General features: G+C 44.0%; 1 protein-coding gene across 1 annotated transcript in view; it reads left to right on the forward strand.

Annotated features, from left to right (window-relative positions):
* Window positions 1–24160, forward strand: part of LOC147020895 (cilia- and flagella-associated protein 65-like) — a 123322-nt gene that overhangs the window by 63989 nt on the left and 35173 nt on the right. Inside the window, exons 6-7 of the mRNA XM_085893544.1 lie at window positions 13371–13514; window positions 17930–18046. Of these exons, the coding sequence (XP_085749670.1) occupies window positions 13371–13514; window positions 17930–18046 (261 nt within the window). The remainder of the gene's footprint in view (window positions 1–13370; window positions 13515–17929; window positions 18047–24160) is intronic.

Raw genomic sequence — 24160 nt, forward strand, 5'->3', positions numbered from 1 at the left:
TCTCTCCCCCTCTCTCTCCCCTCTCTCTCCCCCTCTCTCTCCCCTCTCTCTCTCTCTCTCTCTCTCTCTCTCTCTCTCTCTCTCTCTCTCTCTCTCTCTCTCTCTCTCTCTCTCTCTCTCTCTCTCTCTCTCTCTCTCTCTCTCTCTCTCTCTCCCTCCCCTCTCTCTCTCTCTCTCTCTCTCCCCTCTCTCTCTCCCCTCTCTCTCTCCCCCTCTCTCTCCCCCTCTCTCTCCCCTCTCTCTCCCCTCTCTCTCCCACTCTCTCTCCCACTCTCTCTCACACTCTCTCTCTCTCTCTCTCTCTCTCTCTCTCTCTCTCTCTCTCTCTCTCTCTCTCTCTCTCTCTCTCGCTTCTTTGGTTGCAATTTGTTATTTCAAACCTGAAGACAAGGCACTTATTCATCACTACCCAACACATGTACTCATGATGACATGGCTCCTACCAGGTGGATGTAAAAGTGTGCATAGAAGGTGTGGATGCTGTGAATATCAGCCTTTGTTGTGTTGGCTACGATGAGAACATCCTGGCAGATATGGAGACTCAGGTGTACAAGGAGGCAGCAACAGTGAAACCGATGGTTCCAGTGTGGATGCGTCCTTGCCAGGTATTGCTGTATGCTGAATATGGTTTTTGTTTTTCTTTATGGAATGGTCAGGGCTCATAAAGGTATAAAACGGTAAAGGGTGGCAGATTTATAAACTACCAAAGGGTGTGGGGTTGTGCAGGGATGGTCATGCATGAGGACGCACGCAATCAGGGAGAAGATTCCACATTTTGCAGAATAAGTTTGGGGACAAATGAATGCAGGTGAACAACCAACCAGGACTTTAGGAGTCTGAGCAGGTGAGGATTTCTTGAGGAATGCACATGTGGGGTGGCTTGGGGAGGGCAACGGTAGGAGAGGGCTGGAGGGGCAAAGTCAGATGTAAGCTTGTATAAATATCCCACCAACTTGTCACCAACCGTCAGGCGCTATCATGAGCTGCAAGGAACGGTCACCAGCTGCCAACAACGGTCAGGAGCTGTCACCAACTGTAACCAATGGTCAGGAGCTGTAACCAATGGGCAGGAGATGTAAGAAGCTGTAACCAATGTACAGGAGCTGTAAGGAACCGTCTGGAGCTATCAGCAACTGTCAGGAGCTATCACCAACTGTAACCACTGGTCAGGAGCTGTAAGGAACTGTCACCAACTGTCAGGTGCTGTCACCAACTGCAACCAATGGTCAGGAGCTGAAAGGAGCTGTAACCAATGGGCAGGAGCTGTAAGGAACAGTCACCAGCTGCCAGCAACCGTCAGTAGCTGTAAGGAACTAACCAATGGTCAGGAGCTGTAACGAATGGGCAGGAGCTGTAAGGAGCTGGAACCAATGGGCAGGAGCTGTAAGGAACCATCAGGAACTATCAGCAACTGTCAGGAGCGATCACCAACCATAATCAATGGTCAGGAGATATCACCAACTGTAACTAACCGGCAGGAGATGTAAGGAACTGTCACCAGCTGTCAGGTGCTGTCACCAACTGCAACCAATGGTCAGGAGCTGTAAGTATGGGCGTCGATTGGTGGGAGACGGGGGGGGGGACATGTCCCCCCCCCACTTTTTATCAAGGGGGGGGGACAACATTTAGATTGTCCCTCCCCCCCACTTTTTTCATTGAACGTAAGTTACGTAACACAAAACGAGCTGCTCTAGTACAACTAGGCTGAGATGCTCCTCAAATACAAGAATAAATTTTTAAATCTCTATAATTTCAGTAATCTCTGTGTGCATGTTTGTCTGTGGGCATGTTTGTCTGCGACCGCTGTTTCTCGACAACCACTGGTCCGATCTACTTGAAACTTGCCAGGTATATTGTTGGGGACCCGAGGATGTGCCTTTTCAAGGTTTGAAATTAATCGGACAAGTGGTTCCCAAGTTATGGTCTCCGTACTCGCAAGCCCTTCGCGTCTGCTTTGGCTTTGGGAGTTGGATCAAACCATTTCACGTAAATAGAGGGCTGGGGGTTGCCCAATACAGAGCCTCTCTGGATCTTTACTTTTTGCCAAAAACAACAAAAGAAAAAGAACCGTTAGTTTTATTGGTCTATTAAAGATGATAGGTTAACAATTCAACATTGAGAAACCGTGCTTCCCAAGCCATGGTCTCCCACCGGCCAAGCGTCCATAGCGATGTCGCTTTTTGATCCTTCAATCTCGGCTCTTCCTATCATTGCGAAGCAGAATTCGCCAAGCGTTGGATTGTTCACCCACTAACAGGGAACGTGACCTGGACATTTTGAGGTATGTTGGGACGTTGTCGGACTTTGTATCGTCATTTTATGAGTGTTTAAAGAAATCGTGGCTTCATGGGCGGAGCGCCACGCCTCGGATAGTGTTAGGCCGCAAAGGCTCGGGGCCCCTTTAGTGACCAAAATAGTTTATTTCACCTTTCTAACTTGTATCGCCGGATGCCTGATATTATTACCTGCACGATGATGGGTGTGTTTAATTTTTGTGACTTTGCACCGTCGAGTTATAAGCCAATAAAAGATTTTGCGGTCTGGTATGCTGATTGAGATGGTGGAGCTTTTGCAGGATGACGCGGTCTCACTCTACCGGCTCACACGAACGAACGGAAAGATATTTTGTAATTCTGTTTTCATATTTCGCAGTCGATAACAGTGGCCTAAATCCCAACGTTGAAAATCGAAGGAAAGTGGGTATTTTGACTAAATTAGCTTTGAATACTTGGGAAACATAAAATAAAATGCGCTGATTCACTCGCTTTTGCGGCGGTTAATGTAAATCATTTTTTCATCGGTACTTGGACTTAGGGGAGGTATAGACTTACAAAACGAGAGGTATCATTCGGTCGTTGGACTTATGAGGATTGAATTATAGATTTTAAAAGGTTGCTGTTGAAAAATATGCAAAATTCACCTAAGCGGTTCGGACAAACGAACAGAAAATTATTTTTGAATTCTGTTCTCGGATTATACAGTATCTATAGGGTAGTAATGAGATTACCTCGAAAATCCGATTAAAAAAGGCTTAAGCTTAGTAGCTTAGCCGCGGCTTGCAATTTTTACTCGGAAAAATAACGTTCCGGAAGGAATTTCTCTTTCGCCATCATCCGAATAATTTTCCGTTTGCACGAGGACAAAGACAAAGGATAGACCGACAGAATAAGGTGTCTCATTAAACTGTGTGATTTAGAATGATTAAATTAGAGATTTTAAATGCGGTGTTGAAAATAAAGAGGATTGTGAGCTTCTTCTTCACCATGTCGACCCCGCAACGGTTCTGGGCTCCTTTCGCGACCAAAATGGTTTATTTCACCTTTCTAACTTATATCGCACTATACTTAAACAAAACGTACGGGCACGCACTATACTTAAACAAAATGTACGGGCACGCACTTTACATAAACAAAATGTACGGGCACGCACTATACTTAAACAAAATGTACGGGCACGCACTATACTTAAACAAAATGTACGGGCACGCACTATACTTAAACAAAACATACGGGCACGCACTATACTTAAACAAAACGTACGGGCACGCACTATACTTAAACAAAATGTACGGGCACGCACTATACTTAAACAAAACGTACGGGCACGCACTATACTTAAACAAAACGTACGGGCACGCACTATACTTAAACAAAACGTACGGGCACGCACTATACTTAAACAAAACGTACGGGCACGCACTATACTTAAACAAAATGTACGGGCACGCACTTTACTTAAACAAAATGTACGGGCACGCACTATACTTAAACAAAATGTACGGGCGCGCACTATACTTAAACAAAATGTACGGGCACGCACTATACTTAAACAAAACGTACGGGCACGCACTATACTTAAACAAAACGTACGGGCACGCACTATACTTAAACAAAACGTACGGGCACGCACTATACTTAAACAAAATGTACGGGCACGCACTATACTTAAACAAAGGCACGCGGTTTCAAAGTTGTGTTTTTTTTTTGTTTTTTTTTTGCATGTACGGGCACGCACTAGTGGAAATGATGATCGTATTTACAAATCAACAAACTATGTACAATAATTGGAAAGAAGAGAGTGCACGTCCGGACGGCAACAGATCTTAATCCCTCGTCTCCTGGTCTCGTGGTTTGTGAGAGGTAAAGAATTACATAAATGTTCACATTACAACTGATTTTAGCTCATTCCTTTGGTGAACCCTTTTGATGGCATGCAAATCAAGAACACAATCTTTAATGATGACGCTAACTATGAACCAATAATATCATAATCATCTCACTCAACTTTAGCTCATTGGTTAATTAAATGCAGATTAAATATAATTATGAATATTGATAATCCCAGGTAATGAAATACCAGGGTATCTGACCCTAACCAAAAGTAATAAAAGTAATAAGCGCGTAGCCGGGAACGAAGCGAGTAATGGAATGATAAATTGGGAACTCAGATGCTAAATTAAGAACTGAACTCGTATCAGCGCTCTTTTCGTAACACATGTGCTACGCAAAGCTTATCACATGTCAACATTGTGCCTGGAGGAGTAGTGACCTAGCCAAAAGTATGTTGACCTTAAAAATGCCCTGTTACGCAAAAATAACCCTTATAATTCACATGTCAAAATTTATTCAACTGAAATGTAATTCCCTTCTCGTTTCATAGAGGAGATGGATATCAGAAAGTTTTTCGCGACAGCATCAAGTAGCACATCCCTGACCACTCTCCTGGAGCAATCAAGTTCCCAGAAAGAGGTGGACGATTCAAAGGAGAAGATAGCAGAAAAGGGTGCATGTGCGAGTACTCGGCCTAATTTCCCAGATCAGCCTTTTCAACCTCATGATGCCAGTTGTATCCCAGTCCAAATACTGCCAAACCAAAAGTTGAAGTTTCAACAACAGTGGTTCAAAGATTTTCCGTGGCTTCATTTTGATCAGAGCATCGGCGGTGTACTCTGTCACACCTGTACGGATGCTTCACGTGAAAAACTTACCGAACTTGCCCGCTGTGCAGAAGACGCATTTGTCTCAAAGGGCTTTCGGAACTGGAAAAAGGCTACAGGAAATTTCAGACAACACGAACGATCAAACACACATAGGCTTGCCTCTGAAAATCTGAAATGTCGCAGAAGTCAACCTGGTGTCGATGTGCAGCTGAGCAGCAAACTGCTAGAAGAGCAAAGATCTGCACGGTCAGCATTTCTGAAGATTATCACCTCACTGCAATATCTAGCCCGACAAGGTTTTGCAATTCGTGGGAAGGATGCCTCTGAAGGGAATTTCAAAATGCTCTTACAGTTGCGGGCCGAGGATGATGTAAACCTCAAGACGTGGCTGTCAAGGAAGACGACGTTCACAAGTGGAGAAATTCAGAACGAAATTCTACAGTTGATGAGTCATGCCATCCTCAGAAATATCTGCAGTAACATGAATGAAATGTCCACTCAGTTTGGACTCGGAACTGATGGAACGCAAGATATTCAGGGTAATGAGCAGGAGTCGGTGTGTGTGCGCTATGTGATGGATTCCTTTGATGTTCAAGAAGATCTCATCGGCCTCTACCAAGTATCATCAACAACAGGAGTATCAGTTTGTAAGATGCTTCAGGATGTCCTAATTCGGCGTCAACTCCCTATTGAACACCTTAGAGCGCAGACTTACGATGGGGCAAGCAACATGTCTGGAAAGTACAAGGGCTGTCAAGCACAGCTAAAAAAACTCCAACCGCTGGCCAATTATGTTCACTGTGGAGCTCATGTCACCCAACTCATTACATCCAAAGCCCTACAAACTGCACCGTTCATAAGAGACGCCCTTGATTATGTCGAGGTACTCAGCAACATCTACAACTCTGGAAAATTCAAGCATCTGTACTTGAATATCCACGCTGACGATGCTGACACTCCTTGCCTTACATGCCTGAGGCCAATTTGCCCGACACGTTGGTTAACTCGTGCTCCTGCCGTGAAATCGATATTGGATAACTATGAAGCGGTACTGGATGCCCTTCAACAAGCAAGTGATGACTTTGGTATGAACACGGCATCGCGAGCCAACGGTATTCGAAGCTGTCTTTCATCAGGAAAGTGTGTTCTCGGTCTGTTTGCATCATTGCCCGTTCTCCAATCCCTTGAATACCTCAATCAGGCACTTCAGGGTTCACAAGTTACCGTCTCTGGTATGCTTACTGCTGCAAAGGTAACTGCACAGAATCTCCAATCTCTCCGTACCGACTAGACGTTTAAGGAGGTTTTTGAAGAAGCGCAACAGAAGCTCCAGCAGTGCCAACTAGATCCAGTGACCCTCCCTCGTAAGCGCAAGCTTCCGAAGAGACTTGATGGAGGCACGCAGGAATACACTGCCAATTCTGCAGAGGAGGTATACAGAGTTGAATTTTTCAAAGTCATCGACAGCGCATCCGAGAACTTGAACGAGTGCTTCACATCAACCGACCTCATGGTGTATAGGGACTTGGGTGAAATGCTCTTGTCTGGGTCATTCAAACCACAAATAGTCCGCAAATATCCCGAACTGTCGGATTCCCTAGAGCAAGAACTTGGCTTCTTTCATAACCAGTTCAGTGGTTCATCTGTTGAGGATTACCGTAACATATTTGTAGACATGGTGCCGGAAATCCATCGAATGTTCCCACAGGTAGAACGTTTGCTTAGGCTTCTATTGGTTTCCCCAGCAAGTTCATGCGAAGCTGAACGGTCATTCAGCGCACTCAGACGTATGAAGACTTGGTTACGTTCCACAATGACCCAACAATGCCTCAACCATCTCATGATCTGTCATCCATCCATCCATTAGGACCATACTCTGTGCAGAGCGTTGGTGCCGCCGAAGCAGTCTCCTTGGCTATTGGGAACAATCCTGGACGGGTCGCCACTCCGACACAGTATACCAGCATGCTGGCACTCATTTTGCCGACCTCGGAAGGATGACAGGCAGAGTCAACCCCACCTGGTGTTAATTCAACAGCTGAGCGGGATTTGAACTCAGGACCCTAGGATCCCAAGCCCACTACCTTAACCATTAAGCCAACACCAGGCATATGATCTGTCATGTTCACCGAGATCGTCTGACTCCACTTTACCCCCAACACATTGCTACAAAGTTTTTAACTGGATAGGCAGACAAGAGGGTTCATATTTTTTGGCAAGTTTTAAGGTAAGTTGACCGTACTCGTGTAATATCAATTTGTATGTCAGTCTAGTTTTCAGTATATGTTTAGTGAATCAGTTCAAGGGTCGTGAGAAGGAGGCTTGATAAACAATTATTTATATATATATATATATATATATATATATATATATATATATATATATATATATATATATATATATGTATGTGTATATATATATATAATACCAAGCTTGCACACTAAAAACTCGGCTCGCCTCACACGATCCCTATGAAATTGCTGTGGCACTTAGCGGACATGCCGACAATGTTTTGGAAGTCTTGGCGTTCCATAGTACCACTTGCATTTTGCACAATGCGTATTTTTGTCATTCCCCGTGTACGGTCTGTCGTCTACTACCAGCTATGTTGTACTGCTATCCCATGCATGTGCACGGGTACCGATAGTATACATATATATACACGTGTGTGTATATATATATATATATACATATATATATATATACATATATATACATATACATATATATATATATATGTATATATATATATATATATATATATATATATATATATATATATATATATATATATATATATATATATATATATATATATATATATATATATATATATATTTATATATATATATATATATATATATTGACACTTGAAACTTTGAAATGTGTTTAATTAATTTCGCTCCGTCTGCTTACATTTGATAAAAAGATGGTCAGATTAATTTATGGGTTTTGTGTGATCAGAAGGCAGCTTGTCAACGAGCGTATAAAATCAAGAATTTGCAAGGATAGACTTGCTGTGTCCACGCCGGCACGAAGTGGGCTTCGTGGTCTGGACATGCAATGTCCCCCCCACTTTTCAAAAGCAATCGACACCCATGGCTGTAAGGAGCTGTAACCAATGGGCACGAGCTGTAAGGAACCGTCACAAGCTGCCAGCAACCGTCAGGTGCTGTCACCAACCGTAACCAACTGTCAGGAAGGCGGTTCTCTTGTCCATTTTATGGGCGACCAGTGTGGGTGGAGCCTCAAGCAGATTTCAGCCAAATCCAGCTTGCCTATTGGTGCATCGCTGCACGTGACCTCCAACCGTCAACCCCCGCAATCATTCCTTCCCCACCATCAAACAAGATGCAATTCCCAATTAACACAGGCCTGGCTCACGATGCCATGTACAGGGTGTTGGACGAACGGCAAACAGCAGCCATTTGCCAGAACAACCTAGTGAAAAGGTGAAGCGCTCACAAAACGTCAACGGCAACCATCACCTCCCCATTCAGCCCGACACGAGCAGCAGCCAGCCAGCGTCCATGGAGTTGCCGAACGGGGAATCGGGCGTCGATGGAAAAAGGTGGATGTCAAACGTCTGTGAAAGAGTGGTGGGTATCGAACATCAATGGAAAAAGGTGGATACCTGAAGTAAATAATCCACAGCCGTGTTTGACCATCAGAATAAACTGTCCAGAAAAAGCTTGTGGTGTGTTTCATCAAATGCCCTGTAAGTCCAAAGTGTAAATAAATGGTCCATTTCCAAGCCAGTGCAACCTAATGAAAATGGAATAGAATGAGTCTGTCTACATTGGGCTCACGGTTATATCTCGTGTGCACGAACATGTTGTAAAGAGGAAAAGGTTATCCCATAAGAAAGAAAGGGGATCTATTCTTTACCCTTCTCCAATGCATCAGAGTTAGAATCCCACCAGACAAGGGGATGGGTCGATTCTGAACATGCAGTTATGGATATAACTCTCTGAGGACCTGGATGTTGTGTGCATTAGTTAGATCCAATTCTGATATCCACAACAATAACAAAAACAAAAAGGTCCATCTGACCACGTGGTTGCCATGATCTGGTTGTGAAGGCATAAAGCATGGATTGATATTTTGTGTTCTGTTCCTTGATATATTTTTCAATTGAATTGTGCTAATTACCTCCGCCACTGAAGGTGAACGAGGTTTTGTTTTCACCCCTTTCTGTCTGTTTGTGTCCACGATATCTCAAAAAGTTGTGGACGGATCTGGATGAAATTTTGTGGACGGGTTCCATGTGTGACACGGACGAACAGATTGGATTTTGGTGAAGATCTGGATCCGGCTACTAGAAGTTTTTTTAAGTGATTCTTCACCATTAGGAGATCGGGACAAAAATTATATATAGCACGATATCTCTAAAAGTTGTGGACGGATCCAGCCAAAACTTGGTGGATAGGTTGCGTGTGTGACAAGAAAGAATTAATTCAATTTTGGTGAAGATCCGAATCTGATAATTTTTTAAAGTGATTCTTCACCATTGAGAGATCGGGCCCAAAATGATATAAAGCACGATATCTCAAAAAGTTGGGGATAGATTCGGATGAAACTTGGTGGACATGTTGGCAGCGTGACCACGACGAATTGATTCGATTTTGGTGAAGATCCGAATCCAAATCTGGATACAAGAATTATTTAATTTTTAAAGTGATTCTTCACCATTGAGAGATAGAGCTCAAAAATGATATAGTACTGGATAGATAGCATGATATTTCACAGATGTATTGGGCCTGAAATGATCTCGTGGATCAGGTATGACGTGGCGGAGGTATGCGCTCTACCGAGTGTCCTCCGAGTTTCCCACTTGAATTCCTCTTTCAAAGAACTCTGTTTAAAGGTACATCTTTGTGTTTGTCGTTTTTATGTATTTTATGCGTGTGTACATATGCGCATGTGTGTATGTATATAAACTGTTTTACCATAATGGAACTTGGTGTGTGTGTGTGTGTGTGTGTGTGTGTGTGTGTGTGTGTGTGTGTGTGTGTGTGTGTGTGTGTGTGTGTGTGTGTGTGTGTGTGTTTTTTTTTGCGTTGTTAATTGGTATCTACATCTGTGGGTTTCAGAATGTGGAATGGAGTCCTCCCAGAGTAGGCTCAGAGTATCACCTTCATTAGGGTAAGGGGTCATGATTCATGGACCAAGTTGTGAAGTTTTCTGTTTTCAAAGTTTTGTGCCGAGGGCTCTCTTTCAGGATCGTTACTGAGCCCGGGACGGCTTCCAACTGTAGTTTGTTTGTAGTGATATTCCCAGGGATGGTGATTAATATCTTGTGTGGTTCTTCTTCATCACTGGTACAACTTTAGCATTCTTCAGCTTCAGGATCTTTTCACTTCATGCTTGAGTTCTTGGTATTTGGTCATTTTCTTGATTTCTGCATCGTTTAGTCCAAAATCACCAGTATTAACACCTCAATTAGCAATGCCTTCTTCTCTTGTTTTTATTTTTGTGCCGAAGTGTGATATCTGGTCACAATACTTTGTTTTCGATGTTCACGCCTGATGGGATCATAAGGTTGTACGTGAGCAGTAGTTACTTCAGTGTTATCAGTGATTGCTCTTGGTTCATTTTCCCACAAATTTTCTGGAACTGGAATATCAAAGTTTTTGCAGATGTGCCAGTGGATTACTTTACAAACTCTGTTGTGTCATTGTGTGTACAGCTGTTCTGACAGGTTTTTTTTATTTTTATTTTTTATTTTTTTTCGTGTTCGGTCATTAAGTGTCGCACATCATTCTCTTTGGGAACCTCACCTCCACCCCTCACCTGTCTCTTTTTTCTCTTCCCCCCCCCCACCATTTTCTCTCACTCTGGCCCCTCCTCACTCCCCCCCTCCTAATAAAATGCTGCACTCTCCTCCCATATCTCTCTCTCTCTCACTCTCACTCTCTCTGGTGAGGTGTCACTCTCCCCACCTCTTCCCCATTCTCGCTGTCCCCTTCTCCATCTCCACCCTCTCTGCCTCCCCTCCCCCTCTCCCTCCCCTCTCTCACTCCATCTTTCTCCCCTCCCCTCTCCCTCCTCTTTCTCCCCTCCCCTCTCCCTCCTCTTTCTCCCCTCCCCCTCTCCCTCCCTCTTTCTCCCCCCTCTCCCTCCCTCTTTCTCCCCTCTCCCTCCCTCTTTCTCCCCTCTCCCTCCCTCTTTCTCCCCTCCCCTCTCCCTCCCCCCTCTTCCCCCTCCCCTCTCCTCCTCCCCTCCCCTCCCTCTTTCTCCCCTCCCCCTCCCTCTTTCTCCCCTCCCCCTCCCTCTTTCTCCCCTCCCCCTCCCTCTTTCTCCCCTCCCCCTCTCCCTTCCTCTTTCTCCCCTCCCCCTCTACCTCCTTTCTCCCCTCCCCCCTCTCCCTCCCTCTTTCTCCCTGACCTTTCAATCCTGACCATTCTCCACAATCTCAAACCGAGTGAAAAATCTCAAACCCTGACCTTTCTCCACAAGTTAAGACTCATTTTTCCACTTTATTCGACTTTTAGCGTAAATATCTCGCTTCGACAAACATTACACAGTCATATAAAACAACCAATTGGTTCCATGTCGAATCATCGGCATAAAACCGTCGACGTCTCACCGTTCCAACACACCACCTGACAGGAAGTAATGAAAAGCTAGAAGGGTACTCAGTAGAGCGCATACCTCCACCACGTAATGCCTGATCCATGAGAACATATCCGGCCCAATACATTTTTGAAACATCATGCCATACAGTACTTTCTCTCAATGGTGAGGAATCACTTTAAAAATTAAATTAAACTCGTGACCGGATCCGGATTCGGATCTTCACCAAAATCGAATCGATTCATCCTTGTCACACACCTAACCTGTCCACCAAGTTTCATCCGAATCCGTTCACAACTTTTTGAGATATCCTGCACACAAACAAACAAATGAAATTGCTCGTTGAGAAAGGAATTGCCGGAATAACTTTGTCATATCTCCATGATCTCTGAAAAAACAAAACCTGGATATCAATTTGGTTCTTATAAGTCGCTAGTGCTACTGTTTAATGAGTTAAAGCACTTGGTTTGGTCATGATCATAACTTGGAAGTCAATCGGACTTGAAATGGCGTTTTTATCGCAATTTGAAATTTTTGACCCGACCCCCCCCCCCGACATTCGATCCCTGACCGCGAAGAAGGGTGTTGGTGTGACACCCCAATGAGACATATGGTTGGATGCAGAATTGGAAGATGCACATTTTGGATTTGGTTTGAAGTCGATACGACCATTTTAGCGGACGTTATTGCGAAAATAAGAATTTCGGTTTTTCGGTGACCTTGACCCTTGACCCTTGACCTAGATTCAGCCAAAAACGACAGGTGTCTAAGTTGGACCATGGCCGACGTCTGTACCCAGTTTGGTCATGATCGCTGAAATGGTGTGGCTGCTACAGGGTAAACAAACAAACACACAAACAAACACACAAACAAACAGACAGACAGACACACAGAATGACACACACAACCAACTAACATAATTGCCGAAATCCGAAGGATTCCAGAATTTAACGAGAAGAAGACGTCGTGCTGAGCACGATACTTGCAAAATCCATAAAACAAATTTGACCTCAAACATAATTGGTGATTGAATTCAATGACCAAATATGCAATTCCTCTTCAAATTTCAAGTCAATTGGATAGAAATTGACAATTTTAGAAATTCGGCCAATGTTGAGCTTTTGGCTGATATTGATCTTGAAAATAATTGGTGGTTGAATTCAGTGACCTGAAATATAAATCCTCTTCAAGTTTCAACTCAATGAGATGAAAATTGAGGATTTTAGAAATACCACTTAAGTTGTTGACCTTGGGCCTATATTGACGTTTTGACCTCAAAAACAATAGGTTTCTTCCTTATGACAAACTCTACCATGTGGTGAAGTTTCGTGAAGATCTGGTTAAAATTGCGACCTTTTGGCAATAAACAGACAGACAGACAAACAGACAGACAGAATAACAAAATCGACTAACCAATATACTTGTAATTGATATTAAACTAGCCTGATGTTTCTAAATGTCCCTGTCCGACATCCAGCAAGTCTGTAAAGGCCGTGTTGTGTGTCTGGGACTGTGAGGTTGCAGCAATATGATGAGTGCACTCGATGTGAGTTCAGTAGTGTCCTGCACAACCTTGACAATCCGTGTATATCCATCTTTTGAGACAACCTGTTGTGATAAACATATTGATCTACATTTAGTGAAATGATTCCAATGTATTGTAGTAGATATCACAATGATATCTTAAGAAGTTGTTTTCTTGCAATGTTATTTCCAACACAAAATCAACTTTTTTAAAAAATGAAATGTTTTGGATTATCAAGCTTTTCTTTTCCAAGACATCCCTCAATCATGAATCTTGAGTGACATGTGGAATTTTCCTGGATCCATCTGCATGTTCTCATCCTTTGTACAGCTGCTGCAAATGTCACCAGAATTCATCGATTTTGGACACATGCTGCTTCATGAAAGAGCCCGTCGAATCGTCTTCCTGAAAAACCCTTCCGCACACAAGCACGTCATGTTCTCTTGGAGAGCCACTCATGCCCTGATGAAAAAGGTCAAATGTACCTACAAGTACCATGAATGGTTTATTTATTTTTGATGAAAGATTTGTGAATTACCAGTGTTCACGAAGGTCGATATGTTCGTACAACCACCCATGATTCAATTTTCATACTATCACAATCAATCGGGCCTTGTGCTCCATCGAAAACAGTTGTTAAGTTGATTAAGGGTAGATTCATGAAGTTAATCGTCTTGCCTTCGAACAATGATTTTTTAAAAGATAGACCATATTATACAGTATGTCAGTAAGGAAAGTTTAATCCACATGTAATAATGGGAAAGCAAACATTTATATTTGATGATAAAAATTTGACCCCTTTGATATAAATCAGCTTGTTAAAATGTATTCCTCGTATATTTTTGTCTCCTGCCCCTCTGACAATGTCATTAAAATGAGCTTCATCAGACTGACCACCCAGCAGCATTATGGACACCATCAGTAAGTATATGGACACCCATCAGGATTAAAAGCAAAACCTCTCAAAGGGTGGAGGAGCTCCTTGTGAGCAAATGGCCATCCATATCTGATGCCCAACTGTGTACGAGGATGTCCTCCTGCGGTTGGGGACCTCTCCCTAAAATGTTGGAGATAGGATTTGTACTCCAAACACCGCAAAACACATTAAAAAAACACTTCATTCTACAAAACACATTAAAAAAAACTCAACAAAAACTGAAAATCCAATCTGTGGGAGTACCTCCTGTGCAGCTTGCCTTCACAGGACAGCTCACCAGATGATGGGATTGGGGCAAAATTTTCAGGACCTCATTATTTGATGATAGGAGGAAAAGCATGGGGTAACCTTCTTGGGTTGGATTGTGGTGGTGTGTGTCAGTGTGGTCCTGAGGTGTCATCCAACAGACGGTGGTCTCCTCAGGTTAAACTGAGGCAGTCCCTTCAGGTGCATGCCTGTAATGTCCTGTCCTTAATGGAAGATGATCACCTGTCTCTGCTATCATCTGAGCTCCAGTATTTGAACATCGGAATTGCAACACACTCTGAGTTTTGGAGACGATAGTGGTTAGATATTGGCGGGTGGTTACACCGACTACTGGGCTGGTCGCTATGATATTACCATGCCCAAGGAGTTGCTGTAGCTGTGTCCAATAAGCTGACTCCCATGATAATTGAGGTATCACCAGTCAACGAGCGTATTATATGACGAAGGATTCATCACTCTGGGTGTCGTTTCCCTGGTGTCTGTATATGCTTTGACTGAGGTGAATGATCTAACCTTGAAAGAGGCATTCTATACTGCGGTCAAGTCTGTAGTTGATCGGTGCCCCAAGCAAGATATTCTTCTAGTCTTGAGAGATATCAATGCATTGACTGGAACTGATAGAAATGGTTATGAGACATGTGTTGGTCCCCATGGGTCAGGAACTGTGAACTGTGAATAGCACGAAGTTCCTTGACTTTGCAAGAAGTCATAGACTTTGGGTGGCTGGTTCATGGTTTCAGCGCCCACAAGCTCATAGCTGGACTTGATATTCCAGAGGCTCATTGCAGGACTTGGTTTGGCAAAGGAGATTGACCATGTGCTCGTTGATGGTTGCTGGAGGATAATCCAGAACTGCAGGATCAACCGGAGTGCTCAGTTGTTCAATACCGACCACAAACTAGTTGTAGCAACTCTGAAGATGCAGCTAAAGTCCGGGAGAATGGTACCATCCCAGCCTAGGCAGGATGTTGGCAAGCTCAAAGATGAGATGGTAGCTGAGGAGTTTGCAAACAGACTGAGTGGGGATTTGGGGGGTCTGGGTGCTTTGAGGAATCCTGAAGAGTTGTGGAGTGTCTTCAAGACTACCATCTTTAATGTTGCCGGAGGATGTCTTGGAACTCACTTAAGGGCGAAGAAGAATTTTGTCTCTCAAGAGACACTGGATACCATTTACCAGAGTCGCAGCACCAGGCTTAATGGCAGAGCTGGGTTGTTCAGAGAGTTGAGGTGTAAAACTGTGTCTGTGCTGAGGGTGGACAAGGAGGCCTACATGCAAGGAAGCTGTGAGGGGGTGGAGCATCACCTGTGGTCAAGTGATTCTGCTTACTGGGGAATTTGTGCATTGTGTTCCTCCAAACCCATCCCTCGGTGTACTGCAGTTAGAGCGGAGGGTGGTGGGCTCTTGACAGAGGAGTCTGAGGTGAAGGCCCGCAGGGACGATTACTTTGACCGGCTGTACTAGGCTGATCCACCGGCTGTTGAATTGCACATCAGGGGTGTGACTATCACTATTGCTGACCCTCCAATCAACTGTGATCCACCTTTGTTTGTGAAAACACAGGCTGCGACGAATCGGTTGAAATGGGTAAACCTCCTGGGATTTCTGGCATCCATGCTGAACTTCTCAAGTCTGGTGGAAATGCTGTACTCCTGTCATTGCATGCAGTTCTGTGCTCTGTGTGGAACACAAGCATCATCCCAACTGACTGGAAGAGTGGCCTTGTTGTTCCTCTCTGGAAAGGGAAGGGTGAGTGCTCGGACTGCAACAACTACCCAGGGGTGATGCTGCTCTCGGTGCCGGGCAAGGCTTTGCTCGGATAATTATTGATGAGGTTCACCACCATCTTCTTGAGAACAAGAGCAATCAGGCTTTCCTCTAAAGAGGTGAACGATTCACCATATCCTTGTTCTTCAAGTCCTCACCGAATGCAGACGAGAATGTCGGCATAGGCTGCTTGCAGCCTATATTTATCTCTGTAAAGCGTTTGATTCAGTGAATCGGGATGCCCTCTGGAGGATTCTTGATCTTTTTGAGGTGCTACCAAACTGATCAATCTGATGTCTGAAATATACTCTGGTACTGAGAGTGCTGTGAGATTGTGGTGATACCATCTCTGACTTATTTCGTGTTATAACTGGAGTTCCTCAGTTGTGTGTACTGGCCCCCACATCTTTCAGCACTTGTATGGTCTGGATTCTGGGGTGGATGTCAGAGAGATCAAGCTGCGGTGTATCATGTGGGAATGTCAAGATCTTTGACCTTGATTTCACAGATGATGCAGTCATCTTTGTGGAGCGTCTGGATATGCTTTTGGAAGCCCTCGACGTGCTGAATGAGGAGTCGGAGCCGCTTGGATTACGGCTTTCCTGGGTCAAAACTAAGATTCAGGCTTTCACTGACATCTTGGATGCTGCAATCTTTTCTGTACATGTTTGTGTTGAGGATGTTGAGGTCACGGAGTGATTCACTTACCTTGGCAGTGATATTTATGTATCGGCATGTTGTGAGCCAGAGGTCGATAGCCGTCTGGGTTAGACCTGGGAGTCATGGTTCTGTATGTATGACAAGTCAAAGCATGAAATGTTGATTACGACTGATGCTGTTATACATTCGTAATTGGAATATGAGAAAAGTTTTGTTAACAATTAATTATATAAGGAGCCGTTTACATATTACATATGCAAAGGGAGTGAGAGTGTAGCTAATCTGAGAAAGATAAATTTAAGAAAACGAGAAGAAGCATCAGAGAAATAGGGCGTTGTTGGAGAGTGAGCACGGAGTTTGGAGTTAAGGGGAAGGGAGTTGAGTGAAGTCGGTGAAGAAAAGGGGGATTATCGGGTGTACACAGAGAACCCAGTCAGATTTCATCACGGGAAAGGACTCTCACCATCAAGGAACGCTTCACGTGCTTTACTCCTGCTCTGCGTATTAAAATATTTGGATTAATGCGATCTCGTCTTGAACTATATTTTCATCTTATATCCTTTATGAGTCTGAGTTGTTGATTGCAATCGTTTTCTAACCCTCGAGCTTCATCACAAGACATTGTTACCCTCCCATGGATGGTACATCATGTCCCTACTTTATTAAAGCTTTTCCCTGATTATTACCTGTAAAATTCCTCTCTGGTGATGTTGCATCATCTGCCAAGTTTATCAAAGTTCCTTTGTTTGTAGAAAAAGGAAAGTATCACTTGTTTTCATCATTCTCTGTGATTCTGGTGTTGTTGTTTGGGAGACCTGTTTGGGCCAAATTTTCTAAAATCCTCAATTTTCATCTGATTGACTTGAAATTTGAAGAGGATTTTCATGTCAGGTCGCTGAGTTCATCTACCAATTAATTTTAAGGTCAAAAGGTCAACACAGGCCTAATTTCGAAAAATTGATAGATAGAGCCAAAAACTAAATATATCATTTTATCAAAAACTTAATATATCACTATAACTAACTAAATATATCAAAAAGTTGTGGACGAGTTATGACAAAACTAGGTGGATAAGTTGAATAGGTGACAAGAACAAGCGGATTGGATTTTGGTTCAGATCCAGCCCATCAGTGGGATACAAAACGTGAACTGTTCCACCTGGCAGAGGTATGCACTCTCCCGAGTGCCATTCTACTTTGTGCTGTTTTGCCAAGTTGTCACCCTATGAGTAATTTTTCATATACTTGTCTTTTCTTGCAGTATCTGAGTGTTGAGCCTCAGCATGGAGTCCTGAAGCCTAATGAAAGCCAGGTGTGCTGTGTGACGTTCCACGCTGTAGGTCGTCCAGTCATTCTCAAACTGGATATCGTGTGTGAGGTGATCACCTTATTTTCTTTTCACTCTGCCATTAATGTAAGGTTTATAATCCAGATAAACGTTTGTTTGTTTGTTTGTTTGTTTGTTTGTTTTCAAGTGCAAACCTCAGATGATCTCAATTTTGTGAAAAAGTAATTTTGAAACCTCCAATGGTGTTCACATTGCTATAGTTGAACAATAACATCCATGACTCTGACATCTCGATAATTATCTTATTGTTGGATTTTATTTGAAGAAATACTTGGCCTCAGAAACCTATGTCTCTTCGTATTGTCGTGGATAAATTAAAATTGACATGTATACCACAAGGAACAATAATTATTGTAGTTTATCGTGGAGCGAAAAAAATGTGCCGCTGATTCAGTGCCCCCTGCAGGTTCGGGCAGGAATTTGTTATTTGTTCAGGGAGCCGGCGATAGCTCCTCTACTCCCCACCAGGATCTTTAACGTCCTCAACTAATACCAGCAGACGGGATGCCCGGCTTAACGTCCATCCGAGGGACGTGATGAATCACCATATCTGTGAAACACCGGGATGACAGTTTATATTATATCTGGGTCATGATTCAACCCAGGCTGAACAGCTCAGAGGCAAGTGTGAGTACCTTCATGTGGACTATCCTGGCAGCCCAAATAAAAGTTTAAACAAATAGAGGTACATTTAAAGTACATCGCCCCCATGCCAAATAAAGATATAAACAAATCCTCCAGCACGCGACATCGCTGGGCGCTGAAGGCACCCAGCGATGCTGCCGTGCAGCACATGGAGACGGAATTGGGAGGGAGCAGTGTTCAACAATTGCTTGATTAATTGATTAGTTTCATAATTAAAATAAATAATAATCGTAAAATAATGAATTTCCTTATCAATTGACTTCCGGTTCTGGGTTTGGAGCATTGTAAGGTCTCTTTGGGGGCTCCCTGCTGACGATCTCAAAGTTAAGTTTCCGGTCGTTATCTGTCCCGTTTTAACTGTTTATTTTCTCACCTACATGTTACTTTGTGTTCCTAGTTCGGTTTTGTTTCAAAAATCGTGTTATTTTGTGAGATTTTGTCGAACTTGTCTTACTGGGTGCTTGAGGGCTATCCTTGAGGCTTGAGGCCTACCCTTTGTTCCCCTCGGTGTACGATCGTGTTTATTTGTTTTTTCTCCCCATTATCTTCAATTTCTATCTTTCCCACTTTCTTAACGTCTCCCATCCCAACTAATCACTCTATTTCTTATCTTGAAAAAAAAAAATTAAAAAAACGCTACCTTTCTCTGATTCTTCTTCTTCATCTCCTCTTCTTCTTCTTCATCTCCTCTTCTTCTTCCTCCTCTTCTTCTTCCTCGATTTTTTTCTACAACACTTCCATGACCAAATCTGTTGAAAACTCTCTCAAACATTAATAATAAAAACAAAAACGATCTCTAATAATGCTTCATCTTCCTCTTTCACACGTGTGGTACTCTTTACTGTATCAGAATGCACTACTTTTCTGCTATTTAAACAGACTGCTCTCAATTCAACCTTTTCTTTCATACCTTGCCTAAAAAATCCAACTGTTACAGCGTTTCTTCTCTCCATTCTCTGAATTTGCCTTTAATGCATCCCTGAAGAAATGTGTTTAATCGCATAACTGACCTAAAACTTTTAAAAACCCCAGTTTTCTATGAATGTTCGCTTTCCATCAACCATTCTTTTTTTCCAACTTCAGTGCCAACTCACTCCTCTCACCCCTCACTCTCAAAGCAACCTTCCCACTCTTCTCCCTCCAAGCCTCCCTCTCACCTCTCTCAAAAACTCCCCCCTCACCTTTCTTCCACCATTCATCCCCCTCACTCATCCTTCCCAAAGTTCCCCCCACCCCCTCCCATTCACAAAGCTGCCTCCTTCCACTGCCCTCTCACCTCCATCTCTTCACTCCACCTCCTCAAATCCTCAACTGCCTTCTTTCCCCTCTTGTCCCTCCTCTCCCCCAGCACCACAGAGCCTTTTCTTCTCCTCATTCGGCCCCCTCCCCAAGCTATTCTGCAATCCCCCACACTCTGTCAACAACACTCCTTACCTCCCCCCTCCTCCCTTGTCCTACCCTCTCCCTCCCCCCCACCCCCTGCACCCAAAGCCTCCTCCCCTACCTCTTCATTAAAAGTATGGACCTAAAATATCCGGGGCCTTCGCTCAAACCTTTCAGATCTTTCCATACAGGTTGTCACTGACAAACCAGACATAATCTGCCTAACAGAAACTTTCCTCCCCCAAGACGTGTCTGACTCCCAAGTATCTCTCCCTGGTTACTACCTCCTCCGGTTTGACAGACCTGAGCCTCGCCCTGGTGGAGGAGTTGCTCTCTTCATCAAAGACTCCATTCCTCACTCTCCATGCACTGCCCTCACTCCCCCACACCCCCAGGAATACCTCTGGCTATGGCTTCCCCTCAACTCCCACCTCATGTATATATGTGTACTGCACCGTCCAGCAAACAGTGATGACTCCATCCACACCTACTCTCCGAAAACATGGACCAACTTCTATCTTCTCATCCAAACTCTCTCTTCCTCATATGTGGCGACTTCAATTGTCATCATGCCAGTTGGCTAGGTGTGGGTACCTCTCTCACCTGTCATGGCACCTCAGCAAAAGCTTTCTGCGACTCATTGGGACTGACTCAATCGGTCAACTTCCCGACCCAGATCTCAACCAATGGTACTCCATCTCTTCTGGATCTGATTTTGCCAAATTTCCCTGACAATATCTGCTGCTCTTCCCTTGCTCCAATTGGTTCTTCTGACCACGTCATTGTCAAAGTGGACATCTCTCTGGCTATTATCAGAGAACCACCTCACCGCCGTCGAGTCTGGCATTTCACTCAACCAGACTGGCAGGGTCTCCAAGCAGCCCTCAAACTTATAGACTGGTCTCCTATCTCTACTTTCTCCAACATCAACTCATCCTGGGAATTCTTTCAAAGAAACTTGCTCTCCCTCATGCACAGATTTATCCCCTCTCATCTTCAGTTGTCTTACCCTTCCTCCTGCCCTTGGTTCACTGAAGCTTGTGGTGAGGCAGTTGTCCTGAAACAACTTGCCTTTGCCGCATTGAAAGCAAACCCAACTGAGGGCAATCTCAGTTCCTTCCATAAAGCTCGGAACAAGTGTGTATTTACCCTCAGGAGAGCCAGAAAACAACATCTTTCTCATCTCAAGTCTGAACTCTCAAACCTCTCTCGCTCCTCAAAATCCTGGTGGCGTCTAATCAAATCTGTTCTGGTGTATGTTCCCCCTCCATCCCCTCCCTTACCTCAAATGGCCGCACTGCTGACACCCCACGTGAAAAAGCTGAATGCCTAAACTCGGTGTTTGCAGCAAAATCTTGTGTCCAAAACCCATCACTTTCTCCACCCACCTTACCCAGTCGCACCCAACTGTCCCTGGACTCTGTGTCCTTTTCTCCTGACAAGGTGGAGAGCTTGCTGTCAAACCTCGACTCAGATTCTGCAACCGGTCCAGACGGCATCAGCCCACATGTCCTCAAAGCCTGCTCTTCTGCTCTTGCTCACCCTCTCTCTGTTCTATTCACCCTCTCATTTGCTCAAGGCCATCTGCCATCTGCTTGGAAATCAGCTAATATCACTGCCCTGCACAAAAAGGTGCAAAAACAGATCCCTGCAACTACAGACCAATCAGCCTTCTCCCAATCATCAGCAAGGTTATGGAACCCATCATCGCTTCAGACATCAAATCCTTCCTCTTCTCCAATGGCTTGATTTCTGATCATCAATTTGGTTTCAGACCAGGTCACTCTACCCTGGATATGCTGCTTCTGCTCTCCCAACAATGGATGGAAGCCCTCAAAGCCAGACCAGAAATCCGAGCCGTATCTCTGGATATATCACGTGCTTTTGACACAGTCTGGCACCCTGCCCTGCTCACCAAACTCTCTTCCTATGGTATCCAAGGCCATCTTCACTCATGGCTCGCAGACTTCCTCTCCTGTCGCAGTCAACGTGTGGCCCTAAATGGAGTTCTTTCATCCCCTCTTCCTGTGCAGGCTGGAGTTGCTCAAGGTAGCGTTCTGGGCCCTGTTCTTTTCTGGTTTTCATCAGTGATCTCTCGGACTCTCTGGAAAATCCTCTATATCTCTTTGCTGATGACTCCACCCTCTGCCGTACCATCGGTCATCCCTCAGACCAGCAAGCAGCAGCTTCTTCGCTCATTACTGATCTGGATAAAATCACAAACTCGTCCAACACATGGAACATGTCTTTCAATCCGGACAAATCTCACACTCTCACTATGTCTCTTCGAAAGGACCGTTTAGAAAACCTCCCCATCCACTTTCTCAACAATCCTCTGGAAGAAGTCCTTTCTTTCAAGCTTCTGGGTCTCACTATCTGCCATGACCTTTCCTGGGAAAGACACATTTCAAACCTCGCCTCCAAAGCCATTCGCCGACTGGGAATCCTCCGTCGTGCAAAGTCCTTCCTCGGCCCACCTGAGCTCCTGACCACTTACAAAGCTTTTGTCCGCAGCCTGATGGAGTATTGCTCTCCCCTCTGGGCTGGTGCTCCCGCCTCTCACCTTTCTTGGCTTCACGCTCTAGAAACCAAGGCATTTCGGATCATTGGCATCTCCCGCAATGAGGCTGAGTCTTTGGGCCTCTCACTCAATCACCGCAGGTTGGTCGGTGGTCTTTCTGTCTTCTACCGTCTCCTCTCCAGCCTCGCCCCCCTGCTCTCTCTGCGATTTGACCCACCACATTTCCGCAGGGCGCTCAAGGTCCGCTAACAACCCCCTTCTGGAAAAACTACCAAAATCACGAATCACTGCTCACTTTTACTCTTTCATTCCTCTTTTTCCCCGCCTTTGGAATAAACTCCCTCACTATTCATCCCCATTCTTCCCTCCAGGCCTTCAAAACAGCTGTTCACCACCACCTCTTATCATACCCCATCCAAATCCTCGATCTTTTCTACCCCCGATAATCCACCCAAGCCCACCTCCTTCAAATTCCCTGCTTTCCTTCCTGAAAGTCCCTGTGATGTCCATCTTCAATTCCCCATGTTCCCTGTCCCATCCCTCTCCCTTCCACAGATCTCCAAATGTCTCTGTTCCCCACTATTTTGTCCTTCCCACTCCCTCCCCTCCTGTCTCATGCCCCCCTTGATGTGCGTTGTGTGTTAGCTCTCATACGAGCCTCGACAAGGTATACAAAAAAAAATTGGCCTAATTTCATAGCAAAACCATCACTGCTTCATCCGAATCTGGAATTTTCGAAAATTAAGTAATTCATCGAAAAATGAATAATTAATCAATCAATTGATTAATCAATAAATAAAAATACCCTTTATGGCCAAATCACTTGTTCACTGTCATGTCAAAATATCAGCATCTGAGTTCAAAAGGTGCCTGAGATATTGCCCAGATGAGAAAGAAAATAAATAAGTAATTAATAAATCGATAATAATTAAGTAATTGATCAATTAATTCATGAATCGAAAAAATAGAAAAATACCGTTTTCGCCAAAGCACATCTTCAGCTTTTTCCCCAAATTTCAGCTTCCGAGCTCAAAGGGTGGTTGAGATATCGCCCGGATAAACTAACAAACAAACCAACAAATGAAAAATCACCCATAGAGTGAGTGACACTTGGCGAAATGGAACGGCACTCAGTGGAGCACATACCTCTGCCAAGCTGAACAGTTTAAATTTTGTATCCCACTGATAGGTTGGAGCTGAATCGGGACTTTAACCAAAATCGAACTCCGTACCAAACTTATATATTGTTTTAAGTCATCAATTAACTGATACAGGTCTGAAAAAAACAAATAAGCTTTCTTTTCTTTTTATGCCTCCGCTGACGAAGTCCCCAAGACATTATGTTTTCAGGTTGTCCGTACGTATGTCCGTAGTCAGTCCATATGCTAATTGTCTCGGTTTTCTCTGCAACTGCTGATCTGATTGACACAAATTTTTTCTCAAAGGTGCGATGACTCATGTAGAATGTTTTTCTGATAATTATGATGTCATCGGTCACGTGGTGTGTCAGCCATGTTGGAAAAAGGTAAAAACTTTGGACCTCTGTATCTCCCTCCGAAACTGTTCCATGGAAAAAATTGAAACTTGTCACATGT

This window comes from Eptatretus burgeri, chromosome 8 (genome assembly GCF_056783735.1).
Source record: "Eptatretus burgeri isolate ZD-2024b chromosome 8, Ebu_testis_v1, whole genome shotgun sequence".
NCBI classification, from domain to species: Eukaryota; Metazoa; Chordata; class Myxini; order Myxiniformes; family Myxinidae; genus Eptatretus; species Eptatretus burgeri.